Source organism: Peromyscus eremicus, chromosome 15, assembly GCF_949786415.1.
Source record: "Peromyscus eremicus chromosome 15, PerEre_H2_v1, whole genome shotgun sequence".
NCBI classification, from domain to species: Eukaryota; Metazoa; Chordata; class Mammalia; order Rodentia; family Cricetidae; genus Peromyscus; species Peromyscus eremicus.
In genome coordinates, this window is record NC_081431.1 from 64,703,524 (window position 1) to 64,729,218 (window position 25,695).

At 47.2% G+C, this 25,695-nt stretch overlaps 1 protein-coding gene across 1 annotated transcript in view; it reads left to right on the top strand.

The window, feature by feature from the left end:
- The first annotated feature begins 1,838 nt into the window (after positions 1 to 1,838).
- The window catches only part of Tmem163 (transmembrane protein 163), a 179,809-nt gene continuing 155,952 nt past the window's right edge, over positions 1,839 to 25,695 (top strand). The window contains exons 1-2 of the mRNA XM_059280559.1: positions 1,839 to 2,037; positions 12,047 to 12,166. Of these exons, the coding sequence (XP_059136542.1) occupies positions 1,839 to 2,037; positions 12,047 to 12,166 (319 nt within the window). The remainder of the gene's footprint in view (positions 2,038 to 12,046; positions 12,167 to 25,695) is intronic.

Sequence of the window (25,695 nt, forward strand, 5' to 3'; positions counted from 1 at the left end):
GCCAGTTCTCAAGATCAATTGAATCAGAGCAAAGGAGAAATGCTTGTTAAAATAACGAACAAATAAACACAAACAGACAGATTAGAGGTGGGGATGTGGCTCCGTGCTAAACCCTGTGTAATAATCTATCCTCCCTGACCCCAGCACCACAGTGAAAAAGAAAATATGATTTTTCCAGAAGCAGAATAAGGAGGGAATGGAGGGGAAAAAAAAAGAAACCCTGGCGCTAAGGTCTGGGCCAACTCTGTCGCAGTCTGTGACATCGACCTCCAGCAGTGCGGAGGCCTGCGTTGTTTTGTTCTTGGTAGCCAGGTGATTCTTTGAAAGCCATTGACAGGACATCCAGTGGAATAACCTGGAGCAACTCCCTCGCCGCAGTCCAGATGTGAGAGAACAAGGGACTCTGTACATTTGAAGCATTGTTATCGAGGGCAGTGTCAGAACCAGGGGATAGAAACTGTAAGTGTGTGTGTGTGTGTGTGTGTGTGTGTGTGTGTGTGTGTGTGTGTGTGTGTACCATAAAGCCTAGCAAGCATGGCGTGATTCTTTTTCTTTTGGGAAAAGATGAGGCTGTTGAAATGACCTAGTTCGACGCTTTTAGTTTATAGTCGAAATTATTGTTAAAAGCACACACACACACACAAAGACGAAAGGAGACTGGGATCACTCAGATCTGATCCCAACAGAATATGACCCCCTTTTCATCTCCGGAACCCTGCAGGGACGTTTAAATCCTGCCCTGACTTCCATGATCACCGGCAGAGCAGAAACCAGAAAGGAAGCCGGTTACTCAAGGAGAGAAAACGGGGTGGATTCCTCAAAATGAAGGAATTGGCATGCTAGAGCACTCAGATTAAATTCAGAGACTGATATCAACCTATTGATAAAATCTGAACTCTCTAGAGCTCGGATGCGAACGCCATTCAAAGCCGGTTGGCCGGCGGTTCCTCCCTGGGCAGGCCCAGTGGACCAGGAGGCTTCGTTGGGAAGACCCGCCCCACCGCCCAAGGGTATGAAGTAGTCAGGTCAGAGGTGGAAACATGGATGAAGCACCAGCAGGCAGCGGAGTTTTCAAGGGGGACCGACCTTGGATGTCCAGAGAGGGAAATGAGCTGGTGACGGATGGAAAAGGCCCAGGGATAGTCGCAATGGGGGGAAAGCCACTGTTCCAACAATACCTCCATCTAAGTTGCTGGAGAGAAATTGGGAAGAGAGGGAAAGCCTTTAAAAGGCAGGGGAGATATAGGCTTGAGGACAGGTGAATTCTCATACCGGCCTGGGCAGGAGGGGACCAGGTGCAGCCCCTGGAGCCGGCGTGGATCCGCTAGAGAAAGAGGGATGAGCTGCGACGCTCTCTCTCCTGCCCACGCGCGCGCGGCCACCGGCTCGGACGACTGCAGAGCAATTAGGGTGGAAGGGTTCCTCCCGGGCACCAATCCGCGACGCGAGTGGGGGGCGCGTCCTCCGTCACGCCCTCGCCCAGCCCTGCGCTAGCTCGCCGCAGGCTGGTCCCCACGCCCCCTGACAGTCCCTCCGCTTCCGTGCGCCTGGCCCGTCCCGGGGTCCTCCTCCCTCTCCACCCGCCTCGGTGCATCGATCCCGGTGCCCGGGCTCAACGCCTCGGGGCGGGTCCCTGCCACCCTCACCTGCCCCCGGGGGCGGAGCGCAGCGGCGACAGCGCGGCCCCAGCCTCCGCCACACGCCACGAGCTAGCGGCGGACCTGCCGCTCACCGCGGTCGGGGTGAAGCTCTCTCTCCGCGCCCTCGGTCTCGGTCACTTCGGACTCGTGTCCCTACCGCGCTCGGCGTCTCCTCGGGGGATCTGCAGCCCCGGCGCCATGGAGCCGGCCCCGGGCAGCGATCGCCGCAGCCCCCCTGGCCCCGGAGTCCCGAGGCCGCCACCGCGGGGCCACGCGCCCTCGACCACCGCTCCGGCCCCCAGCCCGGCCCCGGCGAGCTCCTCGGTGCAGCCGGACGAGGAGCGGCAGCCGCGGATCAGCGAGAGCGGCCAGTTCAGCGACGGGCTGGAGGATCGAGGTGAGCTGCCACCGCCCCGGGCCCCTTCCCCTCCGCCTCTCGGAAGTCACCTGTCCCCGGTACGCTGGGCTCAGCGCGGAGAGCAGAGGCCACAGTCCCACCTCTCGGGATCCGTGCGGGCCAGGCAGCCGCGCCTTCTGGGACCCCACTTTCAGGTTCCCGATCCCGGCGGTGCCTAGCCCAGCCTTGTCCGGTGTCCGCGGGAAAAGTTTGCAGACAGGGTTTTTGGTCGCTTATAGGGGACAGAGGAGGTTCATCTCCGTGCTGGGAGACGTGGGTTCCAATGCATCCCGCCGGGCGAGCCCCGCCAGTCACCGGGGGAAACTTCTTTTTGCTTGATTAGACTGCCCCATAAGGTGGCAGCCAGGTCAGGTCCTCTTAGTCTCTGCACTCACTCGGGCCGGACACTCCCTGAGGTCCTGGGTCATAGCGGTCACCGCCCCACCGTGGTGCTGGCAGAGAGGTTGGGGTTTGGGGGTTTCTGGCCGCCAGCCTGGTCTGCACAGATGCTACCCAAAGCTGATACTTCCTGGAGAACGTGTGTCCAGCCCTCAGAGTCCTTCCGTGGACGCTGGCCTTGGACCCGTGCATCTCCCGGAAGGCATCTTCACCTCCCGCCCACGGCCGCCAGTCTCCTTAGGGGGCCTGCATGGAATGCCAGGGCTCCCCCATTCATCCCGCCTGGCTCTCCTTCCCCATCCTGCCCTCGCGGCCCTCGGCTTGGATTCTTTGCGGAGACGACCGCAATCTACTACACCTTTTCCTCTTTCTTGCTGCTTCCGAATTGGACCCCTCAAAAATTATCAACGGTTCCGCTAAAACCGTGGGTGGTGGGTTTGGGGTCTCTGTAGCCAGGCCCTTCCCAGGCAGCTGGCTCTGTACACCTCTACTCATTTTTTTCTTTCTTGGAAGCTTTCATCTGCCGACTGTAGAGTGCTTATATTATTTTAGTTCCAGCAGGTTTCTGTCCTATTCTTAGTACCTTGTACATCTCTATATTCCGGTTTCGTGTTGGGATGCAGGATCTCTTCCTTAGAGATTCCGAATTGTAGCGTGTGAAACAGGATGACATGGAAACAGATTTCCCTGAGAAGCGGCAGAGATGCTGTGCGGGGAACTGGAGCCGCTCCAGCTTGGAACGAGTTCTGCACCCGTGTTGCAGGTTCATTCCCTGTTCCCACAGAACTGGATAGCCTTGGAGACAGGAGAGTGGGTGGCATCGGCAGAAACCCAGAAGAACCTCTCACTTTAATTCTGGGGTGTGAGAATTACCTTTACCCCGTGGTAACTCCTATTGCAAGATTTAAACATTTTTGCATTGAAGAAAGACTGATACCCGGCGTTGGGCTTAATTCTGTAGCATTGCGGGTTATCTGTAAGAGCCTGCCAGTCTCTCCCAACCCCTGCAGAAGGACAGACAAGAAACCCATGCCAGGATGAATTGATATTTATCAATATCTAGAGGCCATGCTTTAGTATTAAATTACAACAAAACACAACAAAAACCTCTTCTGAATGCATTCTTTAGGTTTTCTGTCAGTGGCCAAATGAACTTCATTTTCTATTATATTGTCTCCTGAAAGCATTCGCTGTTCGTAAACCAGTGCTGTGTGGAAGCTCACATATCACACACAACCTCTCTGTTAGGATGAATGGTGTCCCCCACAGAACCCAGGGTTCTATGCCATTTTTGAGCTAGCTGAAAGTCGCTGTGACATTTCTTTTGTTCCACCCATCCCCCGCCGCAAAGAGTTAATGATAAATGAAGACTCCAGTTAAACAAATCAGAAGCCTCCTGGGAGGTTGGTTGTAATATTTTACATGTTTGTATTATTTTATCTTTCCTATATCCATTTTTTTTTCTATCTCTTGGGAATGGTTCATGGGTTGTGACCTCCTTCCCACCAGCGACAGGAACTGAGGAAGAGGAAAACCCCCTGATCTCCAGCTCTCCCTGGATGCAGTGGCTTTCTGTAGGCCCGGTCCCCACAGGGTGTGGGGGATGGGCACTCCTGCTGCACCTTCCATATTATTTTTTTGTGTTGACTTCCTCCCGAGGTGGTAGAACCCTATGGCCGACCACTTCTGATTCCTTTATAACTGATGGTTTGGGATTGTGGGAGACATTTTCTTCTTAGAAGTGATATGGGCTATTTCTCAGAATTCCAGCGAGCTCAGAATGTCCCAACACCTGCTGTGACAGCTGGTTGGGCCTGTGGTTCAGGAAGCAAACAAGCACTATGTAGTTTAAGACCTTCAGGAATACACACACACACACACACACACACACACACACACACACACACACAGAGAGAGAGAGAGAGAGAGAGAGAGAGAGAGAGAGAGAGAGAGAGAGAGAGAGAGAGAGAGAGAGAGAGGGGCCCAATTGATCTTAGGGGTTCCCTCTCCCCTTCTATAATATCCATTTTCTATCATTTTGTCCCAAACCTTAGAATGTGGCCCCACCTTACATAGTTATGGACTTTTTAAAAGCACTTTCCTCTAGCTGCCCATCTAACTAAAACAAAAACACCTTTCTGCAGAGAATTAAAGCTCAGTGGCCTGGTGTGGGGACTCAGGCCTGGAAAACCAGCGCTTGGGAAACAGGAACAGAAGGATCACTGTGAGTTCCTGGCCAGCCTGGGCTACACACCAAATTCTGGGCCAGTCTTGAGTGCAGAGTGAAACACAACCCAAGGAGAGTAAGAGCAATAAAACGGGATAAACCTAGGAGAAATCGATGACAAGTCGTTCAGACTGCTGAGGAAATAACATCTTCACGTATATTGCCCCCGCCTTCCTCCATTAACACATCCCTGGCATTGTCAGACCCACATTATGGGATTGAAGTTAGGTTAAAATTCCACCGTTGGAAGCCGTCTGTGGGCAGGGAGGCTGCAGTGCTCGCACATGGACCTGAGGCCTGTCTTAGTTTCTGTTGGGCTAGCCTGCCTGGCTCCCACTTGTGCTGTCTGAACCCCCACCCTTCCCCCACATCCCTTTGGCTTGTGAGTGTGCAAGCATCTGGCATGGATGCAGAAGGGCCAGTGTGGAGACCAGTCACTTCTGAGCTGAGCGCTTTGTGGGTCATAACATTCTACTTCCTTTGGGGGCGTAGAAAATGCCCTTTCTTGGTATCAGCCATGCAGGCATATAGTATGTATATGTTATTTGTGAGTGTGGGGGTGCTCATGTGTAGAGGGCAGAGGTAACTTCAAGTGTTATTCCTCATGTGCTGTCAGCTTATTTTGGGAACAGATTCTCTCACTGATCTGGATCTGGTTCATTCCACTCTCTGGCCAGTGAGCTTCCAGGACCTAAGCATGCACCGCCATTCCTGCGTTTTCATGTAGGTTCTGGGGCTTGAACTCAGGTTCTCCTGTTTGTTCGGCAAGTACTCTACCACTAAGCCACCTCCTGAGCCCCCAGCTGCAGTTTCTAGAAAGGAAATGAAGAGATAAGCACAGTTGCATCGAAAGAGAAAAGTCCTTCCTCTTTTGAACAGTGTTTGCATTATAGTGACTTTATGTTTTTCCCCTCCTCAACCTTACAGTCTCCCAGGGGAGCCACCAGGAAGGTCAGATCTGGGGAAGAACTTCCAGCCCTCCTGGCTCAGAAAAGCCCAAAGCCACTGAGGCAGGTGGTCCAGCCCCCTATGGCTTCCACTTGAATCTCCCAGAAGGGGTGCCATCCTGGTGGGATGCCAGAGGAAGCACTTAAAGGCGTGGTCAGCGTCAGGTGTGCTGGTGAAGCCAGCCAGCTCTGGAAGGAGAAATAAAAAATGCTACAGAACTGGCAGAATGGGCAGGGGTGTACCCAGTAATGGCTGTCCCCTGTGGTAAAGTAAACCAACTTCTTAAAGGGGTTGTATTTTTGCTCCCACTGGACAAACCTCTTGAAATGGGTGCTGTCAGAATGCCTGGCAAATGAACCATTTTTTGAGCTGGTACGTAAGTGGTGTAGTTTCACTTCTCCTGAAACCAATGGACCAGGAAGAAAGCACACACGCATATGTGTGTTCTCTCTCTCTCTCTCTCTCTCTCTCTCTCTCTCTCTCTCTCTCTCTCTCTCTCTCCACAGGTGGAGGTCAGAGGTCGATGTCTAGTGTCTTTCTTGACTGCTCTCCACTATATATATATATATATATATATATATATATATATATATATTTTTTTTCTGTAAAGTAGGTCAACTTAAAATTTCTTTTTAAACCCAGAGGTGTGTGTGTGTGTGTGTGTGTGTGTGTGTGTGTGTGTGTGGCACATGCCTTAATCCCAACACTTGGAAGGCACAGACAAGCGGATCTCTGTGAGTTGGAGGCCAGCCTGGTCTACAGAGTGAGTTGCAGAACAGCCAGTGCTGTTACACAGAGAAACTCTGTTTCGAAAAACCAAAAAATAAAATTCTTAAATTTTATTCCACTTCCTTTTTAAAAACAAAAACAAAAACCCCGAAACACCAGTTTTGGAATCCTTTACGTTAAAAAAAAAATTCAAATTAGAATATAATTACATAGTTTTTTTTCTCTTTCCTTCCTCCAACCCTTCCCATGAATGACCCTCTTTATTCTCTCTCAAATTCACACGCTTTGTTTCTTTAACTGTTATTATGTATAAGTACAACCTACTCAGTCGGTATAATGTTACTTGTATGTCTGATTTCAGGGCTGATCACTTGGTAACCGGTTTTCAGACTCCTCCCTGGAGAAGGCTATTTTCCCTGTTCTCAATGTTCCCGGGGTTGCCTGTGATTCTTTGTCTAGGGGTGAGACCTCATATGATTTCCCCTTCCGTGTTAGCGTGTCTGCTCCTCTCATCCTTGTTGAGATCTTGTTTAGGCAGCCATGTTGATGAGACTTCTCTGACATTTCTAGGAGGTGAAATCTCACTCTGCCTTGTTTTTCAAGACAGGGTCTCTCACTGAACTTGGAGTTGCCTTTTCAGCTAAACTAGCCAGCAAGTCCCATGACCCTCCTGCTTCCACCTCCCCAGCACTAAGGTTATGAGTGTGTCTGCCTCTGCGTCTGTCTTTTATGTGGGTTCCTGGGATCTGAACCCAGGCCCTCAGGCTTGGATGGCAGGCCCCTTACCCACTGAACCATCTCTCTAGATAGACTTTTAACTCACTTGGGAAAAGGGAAGGGAGCTTTTAGAGGTGTATGGGTCTGTTTATTCTAGGTTATAACTTTCCTCGGACACAAGAGTGATTGCAGTCAGAAGTAAAATTTTCTAAATATTTTTCTAGAGCCCAGGAAGAAAGAGAACTGTGATGTCGAGTTATCATTTGAAGGCACCAGGACCCACAGCAGAATCTGTTAAGACAAGAGGCCTGTCTTCTTCCCATACAAGTGCACTTATTTATTTACTATTTGGAGATAGATGTCATGTAGCCTAGGCTGTTCTCAATCTCACTGAACAGCTGAAGATGACCTTGAACTCCTAATCTTCTGCCTCCATCTGCAGAGGGCTGGGATCTTAGTTGTCAACCACTGTGCCCATTTTATTTGGTGCTAGGATTAGAACCCGGCCTTGTGCGTGGTAGGCAAACACTGTACCCCATTTCTGAATTAATGAAGGAAGTCTGAGGACACTTTCCCAGTGCAATGGTGAAGATGGGGCTGATAATTCCGGCTTGCTTTCTCATTTACCCTCCGGTCCTATGTAAGCGCCCCTCCCCACCTGGTTCTACTCACTCTGATGTCTACTGGGTTGCCTGCTCACAAAACACGTCTCCAAAGTCCTGCTGGCTTTGTGTGAGGCCTGTTCAAGGATGACTGGACTGAGGTAGTTCAGCTGGGTCTTTGTTATAATTCTCTCTCTCTCTCTCTCTCTCTCTCTCTCTCTCTGTCTCTCTCTCTCTCTCTCTGTGTGTGTGTGTGTGTGTGTGTGTGTGTGTGTGTGTGTGTGTGTGTTGAGACAGGGTCTCTCCATTATGTAGCTCTGGTTGTCCTGGAACACACTACGTAGACCAGGCTGGTCTTGAGCTCACAAAGGTTGGCTTGCCTCTGCTTCCTGAGTGCTGGGATTAAAGGCACATGCCCCTATACCCAGCTGTTAGAATTTTTTAACAGGATACAGTTTGGGGCAGTGGTGGGGCTCAGAAAATGATTCCCCAAAGCAGGCTACTTTGGCCTGCTGGGCACTCTGAGCCGAAGGTTTCTGGAAGGCCTTAGAAGCAAAGCTTCCCCTTGTCCTTTTTCTTCCCGTCTCCTTTGCACCCCAAGGCTGGCCATAGAAATGAGTTCCAGGCTGGGGAGATGGTTCGGTTGGTAATGTGCTTGCCTTGCAAGAGGAGGACCCGAGTTGTATCCCCAGAACTCATGTGAAAAAATGCTGGGTGTGGTGGCCCATGCTTGTAACCCCAGCACCGAAGAGGTGGAGATGGGCAGGTCCCTGGGCCCACTGGCCTGCCAGCCTGAGCAGAGTAGGTGAGCTCCGAGTGAGAGACACCGTCACAAAATGTGTGGCAGATGGTGTCTGAGGGACAACACCTGAGGTTAACCTCTGACCTCCAAACACGTGCACATACATGTGCACATGAACCCATACACACCAGCGTATACATGTGCGCACCACGTGCAACACACACACACACAAACACACACACACACACACACACACACACACACACACACACGTAGCACGAATCTTAAAAGGTCTTATTAATAAAAACAAACCAGGAGCCAGGTATTGGGGTGAACACTGGAAGATCAGAGAAACAGAACAAGCCACATCCAACCTCACCTTGCCAATTCCTCAGCTGATCTTGTTTCCTTAGACTGGAAGCCTCTGAGTCCTCACCCGAATGGATCTCAGTTGAACTGCTGCTAAAAGCTAAAAGCTTAAAGGGACTCTAGTTCCTGGTCCTCACGTCTTAAATACCATTCTGCTTCCTGCTATCACTTCCTGGGATTAAAGGTGCGTGCCACCATGTCTGGCTGTTTCCAGTGTGGCTTTGAACTCACAGAGATCCAGATGAATCTCTGCCTCCTGAATGCTAGGATTAAAGACATGTGCTACCACTGCCTAACCCTATGTTTAATATAGTGGCTGTTCTGTTCTCTGACCCCCAGATAAGTTTATTGGGGTGCACAATATATCAACCACACACACTAAAAAATTCCAAATCTTAAAAAAATAGCCAGGCCGTGGTGGCGCACGCCTTTAATCCCAGTACTCAGGAGGCAGAGGCAGGTGGATCTCTGTGAGTTCGAGGCCAGCCTGGTCTACAGAGTGAGATCCAGGAAAGGCACAAAGTTACACAGAGAAACCCTATCTCAAAAAAACAAACAAACAAACAAAAAACCAACAACAACAACAACAAAAAAAGCCAAAAACCAAAATAGGGTAGAAATCCAATCCTCTTCCCTCAAAGATAACCATAAGCCCAAGAATTACTGTTTTGCACACCCCCAGGTGTAAGAGCTGGTCATAGAGAAACTCTCCGGCTGCCCTTGTCTACCGGTGAATGAATCAAAAGACCTCATTCCAGAAGGCATCCTGTCCCACGCTCACCCCATCCGTGTCTTACAGGGAACCCCGAGACTTGGAGCAGGCAGGTCTTGTTGAGTCTCTGCCTCGTTCATCTCTTGTCTAATCTCGTCTCCACAGGGATATGCATTTTTCATTGAATCTGAGCATAAAAATAGCTCCCCTTGGCTTTCGGGTCTTTATTTCTGAAGCCTTCCATGTCACATAGGATCGATCTCTCTCGCTTCACCCTTCCTCTCCCTCCCTCCCCTCCCCTCTCCCACTTCTTCCTTCTCCCTCCTCTTTCCTTTCCTTTTACCTTTTCTTCTGTCCTTCCCTCCCCACTGTCCTAATTGTGGGTCTTACTAATTTTTGAGATGGAGTCTCATGTATCCCAGGCTGCACTCGAACTCCCCATGTATCTGAAGATGACACTGAACTTCTGATCCTGCCTCAACCTCCTGAGTGCTGGGATTTCAGGCATTCACCACCATGTCTAGTTATACAGTGCTATGGATGGAACCCGGGGCTTCATGTGTGCCAGGCTACTGACTACTGACTGAGCTACATCTCTAACCCATCACATCGGTCTTTGTCTTAATACATTTGTTATACATTTTTTCTCACGTTAACCTGTCTTGTAGGTGTGTCAGTCATGACCCTAATTATAGAAGAAGAATAGTCTCCCATCCTTTCTGCTCCTATAGTGGTGGTCATTCAGATAAATGAATGGTGCTCAGGTGTGATACATCTCACACTGTGGTATTTTACACATGGTGCCTAAGCTTTACTTGTTTATTCATCATGATCTGTAGCTAGCGTGATGAGGCTGCCCAGTCTCTGAAAGACACATTATATAGCCAGAGCTGGCACAATTGGCTTTTAGTTGTATAAGATACATGACTGGTATTTTGGCTCTCTGGTAACTAAGCAAGAGCACATACAATCATCACCATCTTCTTCCTCCTCCTCTTCTTTTCTTCTTCTCCCTCCTCCTCCTTCCTCCTCCTTTTGTTTTTTTCTGAGACAGAGATTCTCTGTGTAGCCCTGGTTGTCTTGGACCTCTCTCTGTAGATCGGGCTGGCTTTGAACTCAGAGATCTGCCTCCCAAGTGCTGGGATTAAAGACATGTGCCACCACTGCCTGGTTACAATTTTATTCTTTTTTTAAAAAAATACTGTTATTATATTATTTATTTATGGTATGTGTATATGTCTGCATATGAAGAGAACAAAAGGACATCAGATCCCCTGGAACTGGAGTTATAGGCAGTTGGGAGCTGCCTGATATGGGTGTTGGGAATCAAACTTGGGTCCTCTGCAAGAGCAGTATGTGCTCTTCATCACCTCTCCAGCCCCTACAAGTTTATTCTTAAAGGATAAGAAAGAAGTACAAATCAAGATTAACCTGGAGATCGTTAAGTGGGCATTGCTGGTGAGTTGTCACAGATTCCTGCTCTTGTCAAGGGCTCCTTATGTGCAAAGCATAGGAGATAAAGAAAACCTGTTGTACCCGAAGCCTTCCTAGGACGCTAGTTCTGGCATTAGCAGTTTTACTGTACTTTCATATTCCGATAGCATGTGTATGTGTGTGTGCATGCACATGTGGGTGTAGTTTAATCTCAGAAGTCTTCCCTTAGGAATGCTATACACCTTGATACAGAGTCTCTCATTGATCTGGAACTTACCAAGTAGGCTGTACTGGCTGGCTAGTGAGCCCCAGGATCTGCTTGTCCCTGTTTCCAAAGTGCTGGGATTACAAGCATGTGCTACCATGCCCATCTATTTCACAGGGATTCTGGGGAAGCAAACTCAGAACCGCATGCTTGTATGGCAAGCAGTTTATTGAATGAACTATCTCCCTAGATCCCTGAGAGAGTTTAAAATTTTTTAATTAATTGATTAGTTAATTAGTTTTTTGCTTAATGTGTGCCTCATACAAAGGAGGGAGAAAACATGCTGTATAATCTGGGCCTGATGGCTATTGGTTACCTGGGGGTCCTGGGAGGGCATTTGTACAGTCTATGATTCCTTGGTTTGTATAAATCTGACACTACTATTGGGACTGTACTAGTGGATCAATGCGTACAACTGAGGAGCCCAAATGCCTAATTAGCTACTACAGTTCTTTCCTAATGGAAGGGCTTTGTTGGGATGAGAAAATTCTATTGAGCCAAGTGACTTCGTGCAGAGGAGGACGAACAGCATAGTGTGACCTCAGGAAGTGGTGAGGTGTGTGGAGCTCTTCTAACCCAGAGAGCCTCTGTTGTCCCGTGGAAACACTTATTGGATACTGCTGGGACCTGTGGTTTTATAAGGGATGCCAGAACACTTGACAATTTTGTTGTTTTGCTTTGTTTTTAATACTGCACAATCTCCGAATTGTACTGTACAAATCTCCGAATTGTAGTGTGGGCCCGACAGAACACATCTTGGCCCACAGCCTGTGGTTTTGCCATCTTTGGATAAGAGGCTATAGTTCTGACTGTGTGTTCAGTTGTATGAAAATGCCTTACCCCCTTTCCTCCCTGTTTCTATCAGGTTTACTAGAAAGCAGCACCCGACTGAAACCTCACGAAGCCCAGAACTACAGGAAGAAGGCATTGTGGGTATCCTGGTTCTCCATTATTGTCACCCTGGCCCTAGCAGTGGCTGCCTTCAGTGAGTATCAGGGAGTCTTGCCAATCAATACTCGCCCGTTGTCCGTCTTTCCCTCTAACCCCTGTGGGATATGCTTTGCTTTTAGTTGACTGCTATTGATGAGTAAAATTTTTTTTTAGATGGTTGGATAGTCAGGGTACTTATGAATTAGTAAAATGGTTTCACTCCTCTGCAGAGGGAAGAGGTATGAGAAAGAAATGGAGAGAAATAACTGAGAGCTTCAGTCTCATCAGTATGCAGGTTTGTGGAAGTGGATTCTGGCTGGCACCAGCCGAATAGTGAAAATAGTCTCTTGGCAGCTCAGGCTGACATGACGAATACACATCCCGGAGACTCGGATTTTGAGCCTAATGTAACTAGATGACTGCAATATTGCAGCAAGCTCTTTCCTTTCGCTCCTGATTGTGTCTTGTGCAAGGTCAGGAATGAAATTGTATGTACGCTTTTAATGAAAGGAAAATGGAAAGGTCTTCTTTCAGGGTTTTAGTGCATGAAAATAAAATAATTTCTTACGATTCTGAGATGTTATGAAAATGGAGCAACTTGTCTATAGATGATCTCGTTTGGGGATCTGGAATTTCTATGGTGAGTTTCTCCATTGACACTCTCAGTTTATGAAACACGCATGTGCTATTTATTCTTATTAATTGTGCAATGGTTCATATGCCTAAGCAGCAAGCTACAGCTCAACCTTGATAGGAATTGTACTGCTTTTTTTTTTTTTTTTTTGATTCTCCTTTTCTTTTATGGTAAAAAACAAGGGAATATGTTTTTATAAATTTTGTGAAGAGAAGAAAGATCTGTGTTCTATGTGCTAAGCAGCCCACAAGGTGCTTCAGGGGAGGAGGAAAAAGGACCATGGTCACTAGGCGACATGACTGTGTGCAAGTTGTTTAAAATTCTCTTCTGCCGCCTTTGATGGTGCTGCTGAAGTTGGGCTGGATCCCAAGGGGGCAGGAATTAGAATTTGACCAAATGCTCCCTTCAAAACTCAGCATATCTTATTAGAGACAATTTATGTTGGAAACACTATAAATTTATTCCAATTAAATTGGAAACAATAGCCTGGTCCTAAAAAAGCCAAATATTCAGAATAGAGAAATAATACGTTTTAGGGAATAAACATTTATCAGTGAGCTAGAAGTCTAATCAGGAAGAATTCTGACTTTTGAAAATATAATAGCCTCTCTCTCTCCCCTTGCCTCCCCCTTTTAAATCTGAGACCCAAATAACAAGGCAATGGATGTCCCTTGAGGGTAATTTGGTTGTTGTGGCTGTTAGAGGGACTAGAGATCAGACATGGTGATTTACATATGTGAAGAAGGAGGGATGGGATGAAGGGGGGGTGATTTACAGACAGAATGATGGCTCCTCGGGTGTGTCCCCACACACTATGAAGCTGTGAGGGCAGCAGCATCCTCCCGATGTTTGAATGAGGACCTGAGCATGAGGTTGTGAATGTGTCTTTCCTTTGGAATAATAGTGCTACGTTTGATGTGCTTAAGCTATGTAATATGAGAAAAATAGGAGGAAAACTTGGCTTCACTTATAATACCCAATCAGGTGGATTATTCTAGAAATGTTCCGTTTCTTTTGATGGAAAAAGTCTGCATGAGGCCAGGGCTTTATGGAAGAGTTTCTTCTTCCTTTTCTTTTGAAAGCCATCTTACTCCTTTATCACAGAACCATTTAAGTTAAATCCTTTAACTTCCTTTTTAAAGATTCATTTTTACTGATTACTTATGTGTATGCACGTATTTGCTCATGTGAATTTTGTATATCCCAGAAGGCCTCAAAAGGGCATGGAACTCCCTGCAGCTGAAGTTATAGCCAGTTGTGGGACTCAGACACTGGGGATTGAACTCAGTTCTCTTGCAAGAGCGGCGAGTGTTCTTAACCACTGGCCATCTCTCCAGTCGCCTTTAACTTCTTGCCTATAAGATGTGGATGTTGCTGTATTGTTTATCATGACCTGTCATGTTCTATATATGCCTTTCATTTCATTTGTGAGTTGCTTCTAACTGCTTCTGATTTAGTTAAACCCTAAACCATAGAAGATAAATAATATTTTGCCTCATTTAAACTAGAGTGACTTCACTGTGTGTGTGTGTGTGTGTGTGTGTGTGTGTGTGTGTGTGTTGGGGGGTGGAGAGTTCATGTCTATATGTGTGTGCTGCAGGGGTCAGGGGGATGTTTGGATGCTCTAGCACACTCCACTTTATTGCTTTTTTTTTTTTCTAAAAAAAAGATTTATTTACTTATTATGTATACAGAAGAGGGTGCCAGATCTCATTATAGATGGTTGTGAGCCACCATGTGGTTGCTGGGAATTGAACTCAGGATCTCTGGAAGAGCAGTCAGTGCTCTTAACCTCTGAGCCATCTCTCCAGCCCCCACTTTATTGCTTTGAGATGGGGTCTCTCACTGAACCTGGACCCTGACTGGCAGCCAGCAAGCCCTTACAATTCCCTTTGCAGCCCTCCACTGTACTGGGGTGACAGGCCCTCGAAGCTACACTTAACTTTTTATGTGGGTGCTGGGGATTCAAACTAACGTCCTCACGCTTGCACAGCAAGCACTTTACCGACTGCGCCGACTCCCCTATGAACTCGTTTTGGTAATACTTGGTGAGATAATGATTCGGACGTGCTGATGCATCAATATGAAACTGTGGTAATGCACCTTGGAATATTTCAGAGGGAAGTCCTAGTTTGATTTTAAAATAGATTCAGTGCATAATGGGCAGGCAGTGTGGAAAATAGCAATCTTCTTAGGAACGAATGTGAAAACAGGTCTGTTGTAATAATGAGGCCAGAGAGAGAATAAAAACTCAGCTGCAAAACTCAGAGTTTTGACAACATTGATGTCTTTGTTAAGATGATTGGAGAAAATGTATTCTGACTTTGGTTTTGAGATTTGAGTACATTAACTTTTAGGGACTGGATACCTGTTTGGTTCTGTGGGAAATGAAAAAAATTTTTTTTTCTAAGATAGTGTCTTTAGTTTCTTTTTGCTGATGTGATCAAATACTCTGACCAAAGCTGCTTAAAGGAGAAAGGGCTTGTTTTGGCTGCTGGTTCCAGGGTAAAGTCCATCCTGGGGGTAAAGTCACAGTGGCAGGAGCTGAAGGCAGCTGTCTCCTTTCATCCACAGTCAAAACTCAAGGCCACACCAAGACTCCTGCTGAGTTCCTTTTCTTCAGTTCATTCAGCATAGCATCTCTACGGAGGGAATGGTGACCCTCACAGTGGGCAGGTCTTCCCACTTCAGTTAACACAATCAAGATAATCCCTCACAGGCAAGTCCAGAGGCTCGTGTCCGAGGGGAATCTAGATTCTCTCAAGTTGATAGCTAATTAATACCAACCACCACAGACACATAGCTCCATTAAAATGAAACAACAACCTCAACTAAATAACGAAGTACTCGAAACCAAGATCTCAGGATCTGAGTCAGACCCCCAGGACCCGTGTTAGAAACAACCAGCAAACAAGTTGGGTGTGGTGGTGCACACTTGTAACCTTAGTGCTGGAGAGGGGGAGACAGGCAGATTCTGGGGGCTCCTTGGTTGGCAAGCCTAGCCTACTTGGTGAACCTCAGGCTGGTGAAAGACCCTGTCTCAAAAAACAAAATGGAGCTGGGCCTGGTGGTGCATCCCTTTAACCCCGGCATCTGGGAGGCAGAGAAAAGTGGATCCGTGAGTTTGAGGCCAGTCTGGAGCTCCAGGCCAGACAAAGCTACATAATGAGACCCCTGTCTCAAAAAGAGACAGACAGGTGCTTGGGGAAAGACATCTGAAGTTGCTCTTTGTTCTCTACACACATGCACATGTATGTCTCTATGCACACATGTGCAATCACACATACAGGCACAAATAACACGGTGTGTTAGCAGACTTCAGAACTAGGAAAGCAAATCTCTGAAAGGAGTTATTTCTTTATTTATGTGTGTGGGGATTTTTTTAAATGCACATATGTCTGTGTACCATGTGCATGCCTGGTGCCCAAGGCCAGAAGGAGGTATTGGATTCCTTGGAGCTGGAGTTACAGATAGTTGTGAGCTACCATGTGGGTGCTAAGAGTCAAACCCAGGTCCTCTGGTCTATCTTTCCAGCCCCATATGTGAGAATTTTAATCTATTTGACTTTAGCTTAAACGCTTGACCTTTAAGCACAGTAACGCAATGTGCATGCATCCTTTTAGAAAGCGTCTCCATTGACTTATCATTTCTGTGTGTGTGGGTGATGTGCAGAAGTTGGAGGACAACTTACAGATGCCATTCTCTCCTCCCACTGTATGGGCCCCAGGAACTGAACTCAGGACCTCCGGCGTGGCGGCAAACCCCTTGACCAGCTGAACCATCTAGAAGCCCACATCCTCTTTATTTTTATACACTAAGGGTAATAGGAGTGAGAGAGCTGAAATAAGATCACATGACTTGTCTGTATTAGTAGAAAAGTCTGGGAACTTCCTAAGGTGTCCCCTTTCCTCAGTGGAGACACGGTCAGATAGAAAAGAACCAAGACAACTTACTGGCCATGGTGACATACATCTGTATTCCTAGCACTGTGAGGCTGAGGCAGGAGGATTGAGAGTTTGAGGTCAGCTTACACCATATAAGTGAGACCTTGTCTCAAAAAAAGAAAAAAAAAGAAAAAAAAAGAAAAAAGAAAAGAAGAATGGAGGAAAGGTGTCTGAGAGTCCCCATGGGCCTTCCTGGGTTCTAAGAGTAAAATCCGAGTATTTAGAATGGTATTTATTTATATATTTATATTTATTTATTGTTTTTCCCTGTGTAGCTCTGGCTGTCCTGGATCTCGCTCTGTAGACCAGGCTGGCCTTGAACTCATAGAGATCCTCCCACCTTTGCTTCCCAAGTGCTGGGGGTCCAAATTGGCCTGACCTGGGACCCTAGGAATTTCAGCAGGATTGGATCCACGTTCTTTGGTCTAGCTTGGAATCACAAGACAGATTGCTTCTCAGAGGGCCCTCCCCAGCTGCATGGCCTCAGCACCTAGAAGTGGCTGTATGATGATCCTGGCAGGAATAAAGATGGTCTAAGGAGAATTTGTATCCCTCTGTTTTGGTTATCAGATTATTGAAATCATGCACTCTACGAAATTGGAATTTGCCCAGGAATCTCCTGCTAGAGAAGGAGAGAGCTGGAGTCTGGTGCTGGCCAGAGAAGGCGCTTGTACCCTAGAAAGAAATTGCTTTCACACAGTTCCAGTGACAGGTCAGGCCATGTTGCAGGGGAGACTGGAGCCCAGACAGTGATGGTATGGAGGGGCAGGACCATACCTGGACCAGGACTCTTCAGCTGTGTATATTTCTTGCCTTCTTTTTAAACCTAACCCTCATGTTGGGACTCTGAAATGGTCTTGGGGGTCAGCGGATGACGTCGTTCCCTTTTCCAATGTGGCTATGTTGAATAATTTGCCACTTTCTGCCTCTCACTCTTACGTATTTGTTTAATTGGCCTGCTAAGGATGGGTAGTGGAACCTGGCTTGTTAAGGCTACCAGGGCCCAAACTCTGACCCTAACATCACAGCTGACAGAGATCTCCGCACGTGCTGATTTTCCCCTTTCGGGTCCCCCTTTCTCTCGGGCTGTGTGGTTTGTGAAGCTCTGGTGTTTGTGCTTCTGCTCCTAAAGGGCCTCTTCCACTGGAATGCTTCCTGAACCAAAGTCTGCAGCATCTGGCACAGATTCTGCAGGTGGATAACTCTTTGCGGGATTTGCTGGAATTCTATTTATTTTTCTTAAAAAGAGAAGTCGGTGCACATGATAACCATTCATGATCCTAGAGCAGTGGTTCTCAACCTTCCTAATTATGTGACCCTTTATTTTTTATTTATTTATTTATTTATTTATTTTTTTGTTTTGTTTTTTTCTTCAAGACAGGGTTTCTCTGTGTAGCTTTGCGCCTTTCCTGGAACTCACTTGGTAGCCCAGGCTGGCCTCGAACTCACAGAGATCCGCCTGGCTCTGCCTCCCGAGTGCTGGGATTAAAGGCGTGCGCCACCACCGCCCGGCTACTGTGACCCTTTAATACAGTTCTTCATGCTGTGGTGACCCCCAACCATAACATTATTTTGTTGCTGTTTCATAACTGTAGCTTTGCTACTGTTATGAATTGTAGTTTAATTTGGTCTAGCTTGGAATCACAAGACCTGATCTGATATGCCATCCTTATGGGGGTTGCGACCCACAGGTTGAGAACTAGTTGCCTAGGGTTACTGGGTGCATCTTCCCTGTCCATCTTTCTCTTTCTTCCGTGTGCCCTCTGCTTGCTACTTCTGACCTGTGTGTTGTTTTCTTCTTGCTGGTCTTCTAAACAGCGTGAGCATCTTCTCAGGAACAGCCTCCAAGCGGAACATTTGCCTGCTGCTGACCTGGGCCACGAGGCAGTTCGTGGGGATGTGGGCAGGAAGTCTTGAGCCACATCCTGGGGGTGTTGGTGGGATAACTTGCCCTGTCAATGTGTTCTGTGAATGATAACTACAGGGGCTGCTTCAGGGAGGTGGAAACGGAAGAGAGAACGGGCAGAAACCGACTCTGGGAACTTCGCCTTGAAAGTTCCCGCCTCCGGGCTCTTCCTTCCCAGCCTTGTGGTCATGTCATCAGAGGTGCGCAGGCAGGCCACCCTCTGAGCCGCCAGCCCCGGAACACAGTCAGGAACACAGGGCAGCATTTCAGTCTGACCCATGGCCCCGGAGGCCTGCCATGACCTTACTCTTGGTTCCTGTTCGGACTGGTCTTTACTTATCCCGCAGCTAATGGGGACTGCAGTCCGTAGATGCTTCTGTGGTCCCCCGGTGCTGCTACTTTCAGAGCCACGAGCTTGCCCTTCTCTTTGTCTGAGATGCCCTGCTTCCTGGCTTCTGGCCATTTTATTTCGTTACACTGTCCCTTACTTAGTTCTACTTTGTTTACTTTTTGTTTACTGTGTGTGTGTGTGTGTGTGTGTGTGTGTGTGTGTGTGTGTGTGTGGTGTGTGCTTGGGTTCTTGTGCACAAGTGTGCACTGTGTCAGTCAGTGCTGGTGTCTCCCTCACTCATTCTCTGCCTGGTTTTTATTATTGCTATTATTTGAAATTGTCTTTTTTCGGACCTGGATCTCACTGATTTGACTTGGCTGGCTGGCCAATGTGTTCCAGGGGTCCACCTGTCTCTCCTTCCCCAACACTGGGATGACAGACACCGGCATTATTTTTCCTTCAATGTGGATACTGGGGATGCAACTGGGTGTTCATCATGATTGTCCAACCGCCACCTTATGGACAGAGTCATCGCCTCATCTCTATTTTATTTTATACAGAGTCTTGCTATGTAGCTCAAGCTGGCCTCAAAATCCCCCTCTCCCACCTCAGCCCCCTGAGCGCTGGGTTACAAGGGCATACACTAACAGTCATCTTCTCACCGTGTTTATTTAACCCTTAAAATAAAAATGAAAAGGCCACCTCTTCCAGGAAGCCTTCCAAGGCCCTCCAGAGTGATGTGAATGTCCCTCCCCCATGGACACTGAAGATAAGACATGTCACACAGCCCTTGAATCACAGCAGTATTGCTTCAGTGGCCGTCTACACTGCTCAGTACTGGATTCCTGACCTCTCCAGTCTCTAGTTCTCCACCCTAACGCAGGAGGTATTGGTTGCAGTGAATTTTGACATCTCCCTGCTGCGGCCGCGGACACAGCAGGATTGAGAGTGTGTTTTCCAGTGTGGATTCCAGACAAAGGAATGGTGGCTTCCTCAGGTGCAAGGGAGCTAAAAGCGAGGCTGCACCTTGGACTTTGTTGACTGTGTAGGCAGCTGGTTCCAGGAGCCCCCACCTCGACCCCTGTCCACCCAGGCTCTTTCCTTCCTCCCCTGGGACCGAAGGCTCCCGACTTCCACTGAAGGAGACTGGCCTCCACTGCTGCTAGGACGGTGCCTCATCCGCAGCTTCCAGCTCACAAAGAGCTGCTGTTTGTAGCCAGGAGTGGGGGAGGGGCCGGAGCCGCTGCCTGCCTGCCTCCATTCTCTGCACACAGCCTTAATTAAAGTGTGGCCCGGGTGCATTAGCACCAGGCCAGCGATACACAGGGGAGCTGAGCGGTGCCCTCTCGACTGTCCTTCTAACCACCCCGGGCCTGTCCTAAGCGCCCTGCTCAGGTCTGCAGGGTAGGAGCTGCCCTGAGAGATGGGTGAGGACTTATCTGGCTGCCTCCCTGTCTATGAGCACCCGTGTTTGGTAGCCAGCTGCAAGAGCAAGGTTTTCTGCTCTGCCTAATGCATGGGCTGTGGCTTACTCGGGCCTCTGGGACCTGCCCCTGTAAGGTGAATTTCTGGGGTAGTTCCTGGACAAGATGTGACTTCACAGGGTCCTGTGCTGTGTTCTGGGATGCAAGGACATCTGGCAAAAACAGATGAAGAGAGTGGGAGGGAGAGAGAGAGAGAACTCTTTCCAGCCCCTAGACAAGAAGGATGTGGGGCCGAAGGTGTGGCTTGGAGTTGGAAGAGTTCTTGCCTAACTTAAGGACGCCCTAGGTTCAGTTCCCAGCACAGCAATAGACCGGGTGTGGTGGTGCATGCCTTTAATCCTAACACTCCAAAGGGAAAGACAGGAGTGTCAGGGGACAAGGACATCCTCAAGCTACAGAGTGATTTTGAGACCCTTTTTCTGAAAAACTAAAGGGGTGCTGGAGAGAGGACTCAGTGCTTTAAGAGTGTTTACCACGGGGCGGTGGTAGCGCATGCCTTTAATCCCAGCACTCGGGAGGCAGAGCCAGGTGGATCTCTGTGAGTTCGAGGCCAGCCTGGTCTACAGAGCGAGATCCAGAACAGGCACCAAAACTACAGAGAAACCCTGTCTCGAAAAAAAAAATAATAATAATAAAAAGAGTGCTTACTACTCGTCCAGAGGATCCGAGTTCAGTCCCCAGCACCCAGGTCAGGTGGCTCACAACCGCTTGTAACCCAGCTTCAAGGGATCTGGCATCTTCTTCTGGCTTTTTCAGCACCTGCACATATGTATGTCACAGACACACATATATACACCCACAAAAACAAACAAAAAGCCAAAAAACCCAACCCAAAAAGAAAAGAACGAAAAACCAAAGGAGGAAATGTGTGCCTTAGCATCTTTGCTTGTTGTTGTGATAAAGTACTCGGACAAAAGCAATTTAAGGGATGAAGAGTTGATTCTGTCTACAGTTAAGGGTACCGTCCATCACAGCAGGGAAGTCACACCAGCAGGAACTGGAAGCAGCTGCTCACATTGCATCCAGAACCAAGAGGCAGAAAGAGAGAGTGATACCTGCCTGCCAGTGGTTAGCTCGATTTCTGCATTTTATACAGTCCAGGATCCCCTGTCTAGGAGACGGTCCCACCTACAGTTAATGTGGGTCTTCAAACATCAGCGAATATAATCAAGAAACTCCACCCGCAACATGCTCAGAGACTCATCTCCTAGGCGGTTCTAGATTCCGTCAGCTTGACAGCAAACACCCACAGTCAGCAAGCTCTCCATCCCTGACTACCATCCACACCCAGTGGCCATCCCTCCTTCCCGCTCGTGGCTGTGTTCCTCCAGTCCTTAGTGAGTGAAAGACACTGGGGGAATACCGCACAGGACATTAAGAAGGAGAGCTGTGTGTCCCCGGAAGGGCTCAGGTCTCAGCAAGCAGGTGATGACAGGTACAGAAGCAGAAGAGAGCTCCACCTGGCTCAAGGAAAGGCCTGGCTATCTTGGACATGCATGACATGTTTAGCTGTTTGTCCCTGTGACACAGTGTTGTCATCTATAAAGTTCACACCTGAGAACTGCACAAATGAATCACAAAAAAAGATTGCACAGAGTATTATTTCATAACATTTTAGGTAACTTTATGGCTTTGTGTTGGGCCCCGTTCGTAACTGTGTTCAACTTATGGGGTCCATGGGCTCTGGCTTGTTACTCGAATGCTGGGATCCGAACTCTGGTCCTTAGATTGAGTATCTGCTTGCCTTTTTCTCGTAGAATATTTGTATTTTTTTTCTAGATTTAATGTCTCTTTATTCATTTTGCGTCTCTTTAGATTTGTGTGTTTGTGTGCGGGTGCAAGCACACATGACAGTCGCTTGTGAGCCTGCTTCTCGACTTATTCTTCAGGTGCTGGGTATGGATGTGGACCTATCTCATTGACTTGGAGTCCTTTAGATAGACACCCAGGATTGGCACAGTGAGGTCATGGCATAAAGGCTTTTTAACACACCCAAAGTATGCACCAATCAATTTAGCTGTAAGCAGAATAAAAAAAAAATCTGTGCACTAGAAAATAACATGTGAAGCAGAGAGACGAACTGTGAAGTAGAAATGTACAAGATCATGGTTGCAGGTTTGTGTGTGTGTGTGTGTGTGTGTGTGTGTGTGTGTGTGTGTGAAGAAAAATTCAGAGGCTGACTCCAGTATTTTTCTGGTATCACTTTCCATTTTATTATTATTGGTTTTTTTTTTTTTGGGGGGGGGTGACGGAGTCTCTCACAGAACCTAGACTGCTGTTTAGTATAGACTGACTGTCTCTGCCTCCCCAAGACACACTACCCAGCCCAGCTTCAGCTTCATGTAGGTGTTGGGGATCCTGCCTCAAGTCCTGATACTAGCACAGCAAGGGCATTCCCCTCTGAACCGGCTCACACGCCCCTAGCACTTTAGTTTGTAACAGCAAAAGCTAGGAAGGAGACAGCTGTCCATTAGCAGGAAATCTGAGCCACCCCTCCTGCCTTCAAACAGTGCAGCTGTACTTAGCGGCCGTCTTTTGGCTTTCAGGCTCCACGCGCCCTTTTTATAACAAGTATTTTAGTATTCTCATTTTACTATCTTAAAATGAACTTCCGTCTATACACACCACCAATAAAAATAATGTTGTTTCCTAAATATAGTATAATGGAGAAAAAAAGAAAGGCATTTTTTTTTTTTTAAAAAAACAGGTGCGTATTTAAACATATAAATGCTTAGAGTGATGATGCCGACGGAGACAAGTGAGTTAGAACAATGTAGGGGAAGCCAGGTGTGGTGGCGCACTCCTTTAATCCCAGCACTCAGGAGGCAGAGGCAGGCGGATCTCTGTGAGTTCGAGGCCAGCCTAGTCTACAGAGCAAGATCCAGGACAGCCATGGCTGTTACACAGAGAAACCCTGTCTCAAACTCATCATCCCCACAAAAAAACCCCACAACAACAACAACAACAATCAAACTACATAGGTAAATTTGGACTTAAGAGAGGGAGCGTCATATCATATGTCGACATTCTCCTTTGTGTGATATTGTGAAGAAATATATTTGTGTGCAATGTACACAGACCATCAGAAATGTAATAGTTACACAGACTGTGTCTTAGGTGTTCAGTACTTTGAGTGGGGTTGCCCTGGGTGGCTGAAATTTTTGGGTTGCTTTCATACCTCTTTGTAAAGGTATGAATAAAACCAAGCCTGGACTCTTTATTCAGGGGTCATTACATTCTTAGGGGGAGGTGTGTATGTGTGTGTGTGTGTGTGTGTGTGTGTGTGTGTGTGTGTGTTCTTTAAAACAACAGAAGAAAACAAAACAAATTCTTCTTAATTGATAAGGTAGAGTGGGGTTCTAGGTACAATTTTCCGTTGAAATTAGTGTGTTTTGAGCAAGAAATACAAAAGGGCATCCTTTGTTGTGTATGAAGCTTGTAAATGTAAATATTTATAAATAAGACTCCTGGTTCCATCCTACTCAGTAAATATTTTGTTTGTTTGTTTGTTTTCAAGACAGAGTTTCTCTGTGTAGTTTTGGTGCCTGTCCTGGAACTCACTTGGTAGCCCAGGCTGGCCTGGAACTCACAGAGATCCGCCTGGCTCTGCCTCCCGAGTGCTGGCATTAAAGGTGTGCACCACCACCGCCCGGCCCCTACTCAGTAAATACTATGATCCCAAGTCCAAAGTTGTGACCATCACTGATGCCCTATACATGTCTACCTTGTCTATATCCACAGACACATCATCGCAAGGCTCTACTAACTGTATAACCCTAAGCACTACAGCCTGGTGCTGGTGGATACGGAAACAGACAAGGAGACACACACACACACACACACACACACACACACACACACACACACACACGAGTGATATGATGAACAAACGCAGGGGCGGGGATAACTTGGGGGTACTGAGATGAGAAGCTGATGAAGGGTGTTCGTGGAGCTTCAACCAGAACTGTGATTTTTGTGATAAAAATGTTTTGGCTGCAAATACAGTGACCCGTGAGGGTTTGTCACAGCTGAGTAGACAATTTGTTGGTGTCAGTTTACGATTCTGCTCAGCTCAGGCTTAATAATCAAACCACAGGCCCCACTGAGTGGCTCTGGTGCCTCCGTTCTTCAGATACATCTGAATCCCTTCCCCCTTTTTTTTTACACAAGTAATTTCTAGTCTGGACTGACCTTGAACTCTCTATAAACATCTCTAAGGATGACCTTGAACTTGTGATCCTCCTTGTCACCACTTCCTGAATGCTCTGATTACAGATTAATGCCTGTTTGTGCCATGCTGGGACTTGAACCCAGGGCTTTGTGCACACCCCCCCCCCCCACTCTACCAACTGAGCTACCCCTTCAGCCTGCTTTTGAAAATCACTGTTTTTTCGTGTTTGTTTTTATTCTATTACATATTAATACCCTTCTGTTTCCTCTCCCTTCTCTTTACATATCTAATTTGAAATAACAGCCTACCTATAAGGAGATCATTGGTTTTATACTTTTACATCTATTTCCAATGAATTTTTCTTATACTTCCCTACACTGTCATTTTTCATGTGGTCTCCAGTGCTTCTTCACTCTTAGCAATATCATCCCGCGTCTACACCGTCAGATCATACAGACAACACAGACGCTCCGCTTCCTGGCGCCATCATTTAGTCTAAGGTCTACAAATGCACATGTTCTAAATAATCTCTGCCCGTCCCCACAGGGACGCTTCACCTGAGAAACTTCTCCCCTCTCTTCAGGAAGAGTCATTGGAACAACATTATCTGAGCCCTCGCCTGAATTTTGGCTGAAGATAAAAATCTTTGGTTTATATTTCCTTTCCCAAGTATCCTAAACATACTACCCCATTGCATCATGGTACAAAGCATTGCTGACCATGTTGGACAAGAAGTTTCATTTTCTTTCTCTCAAAGGTAACTTGAGTCTTTTCTTGGTTACCCAAATAGTTACTCTTTTAAAACCAAATCCAAGAGTCTTGCTGAACTATGTCTTGCCGATAGCAATTTCAGCTTTTCCAGATATAAGGCATAACTTCCTGCCCTTTTATTTTGTAAAAGTTTTGAGTTATGAATGTTTGCTTCATTCTCGTTCTTCAAAGAGTTCTAATCTACGTGGATATTGGGTTGTCTTTGCCTGTCCTTGATGTTTGTCCCTGTCCTTCAAATTTCTGTTTGATTTAATGAAATTTTCTCTGTTTTCCATTTAGTTCTCTAAGAGATCCTTATTTGGTTTTATTCATATTCTTCTGTAAATCTCCCTCATTGCCGAAA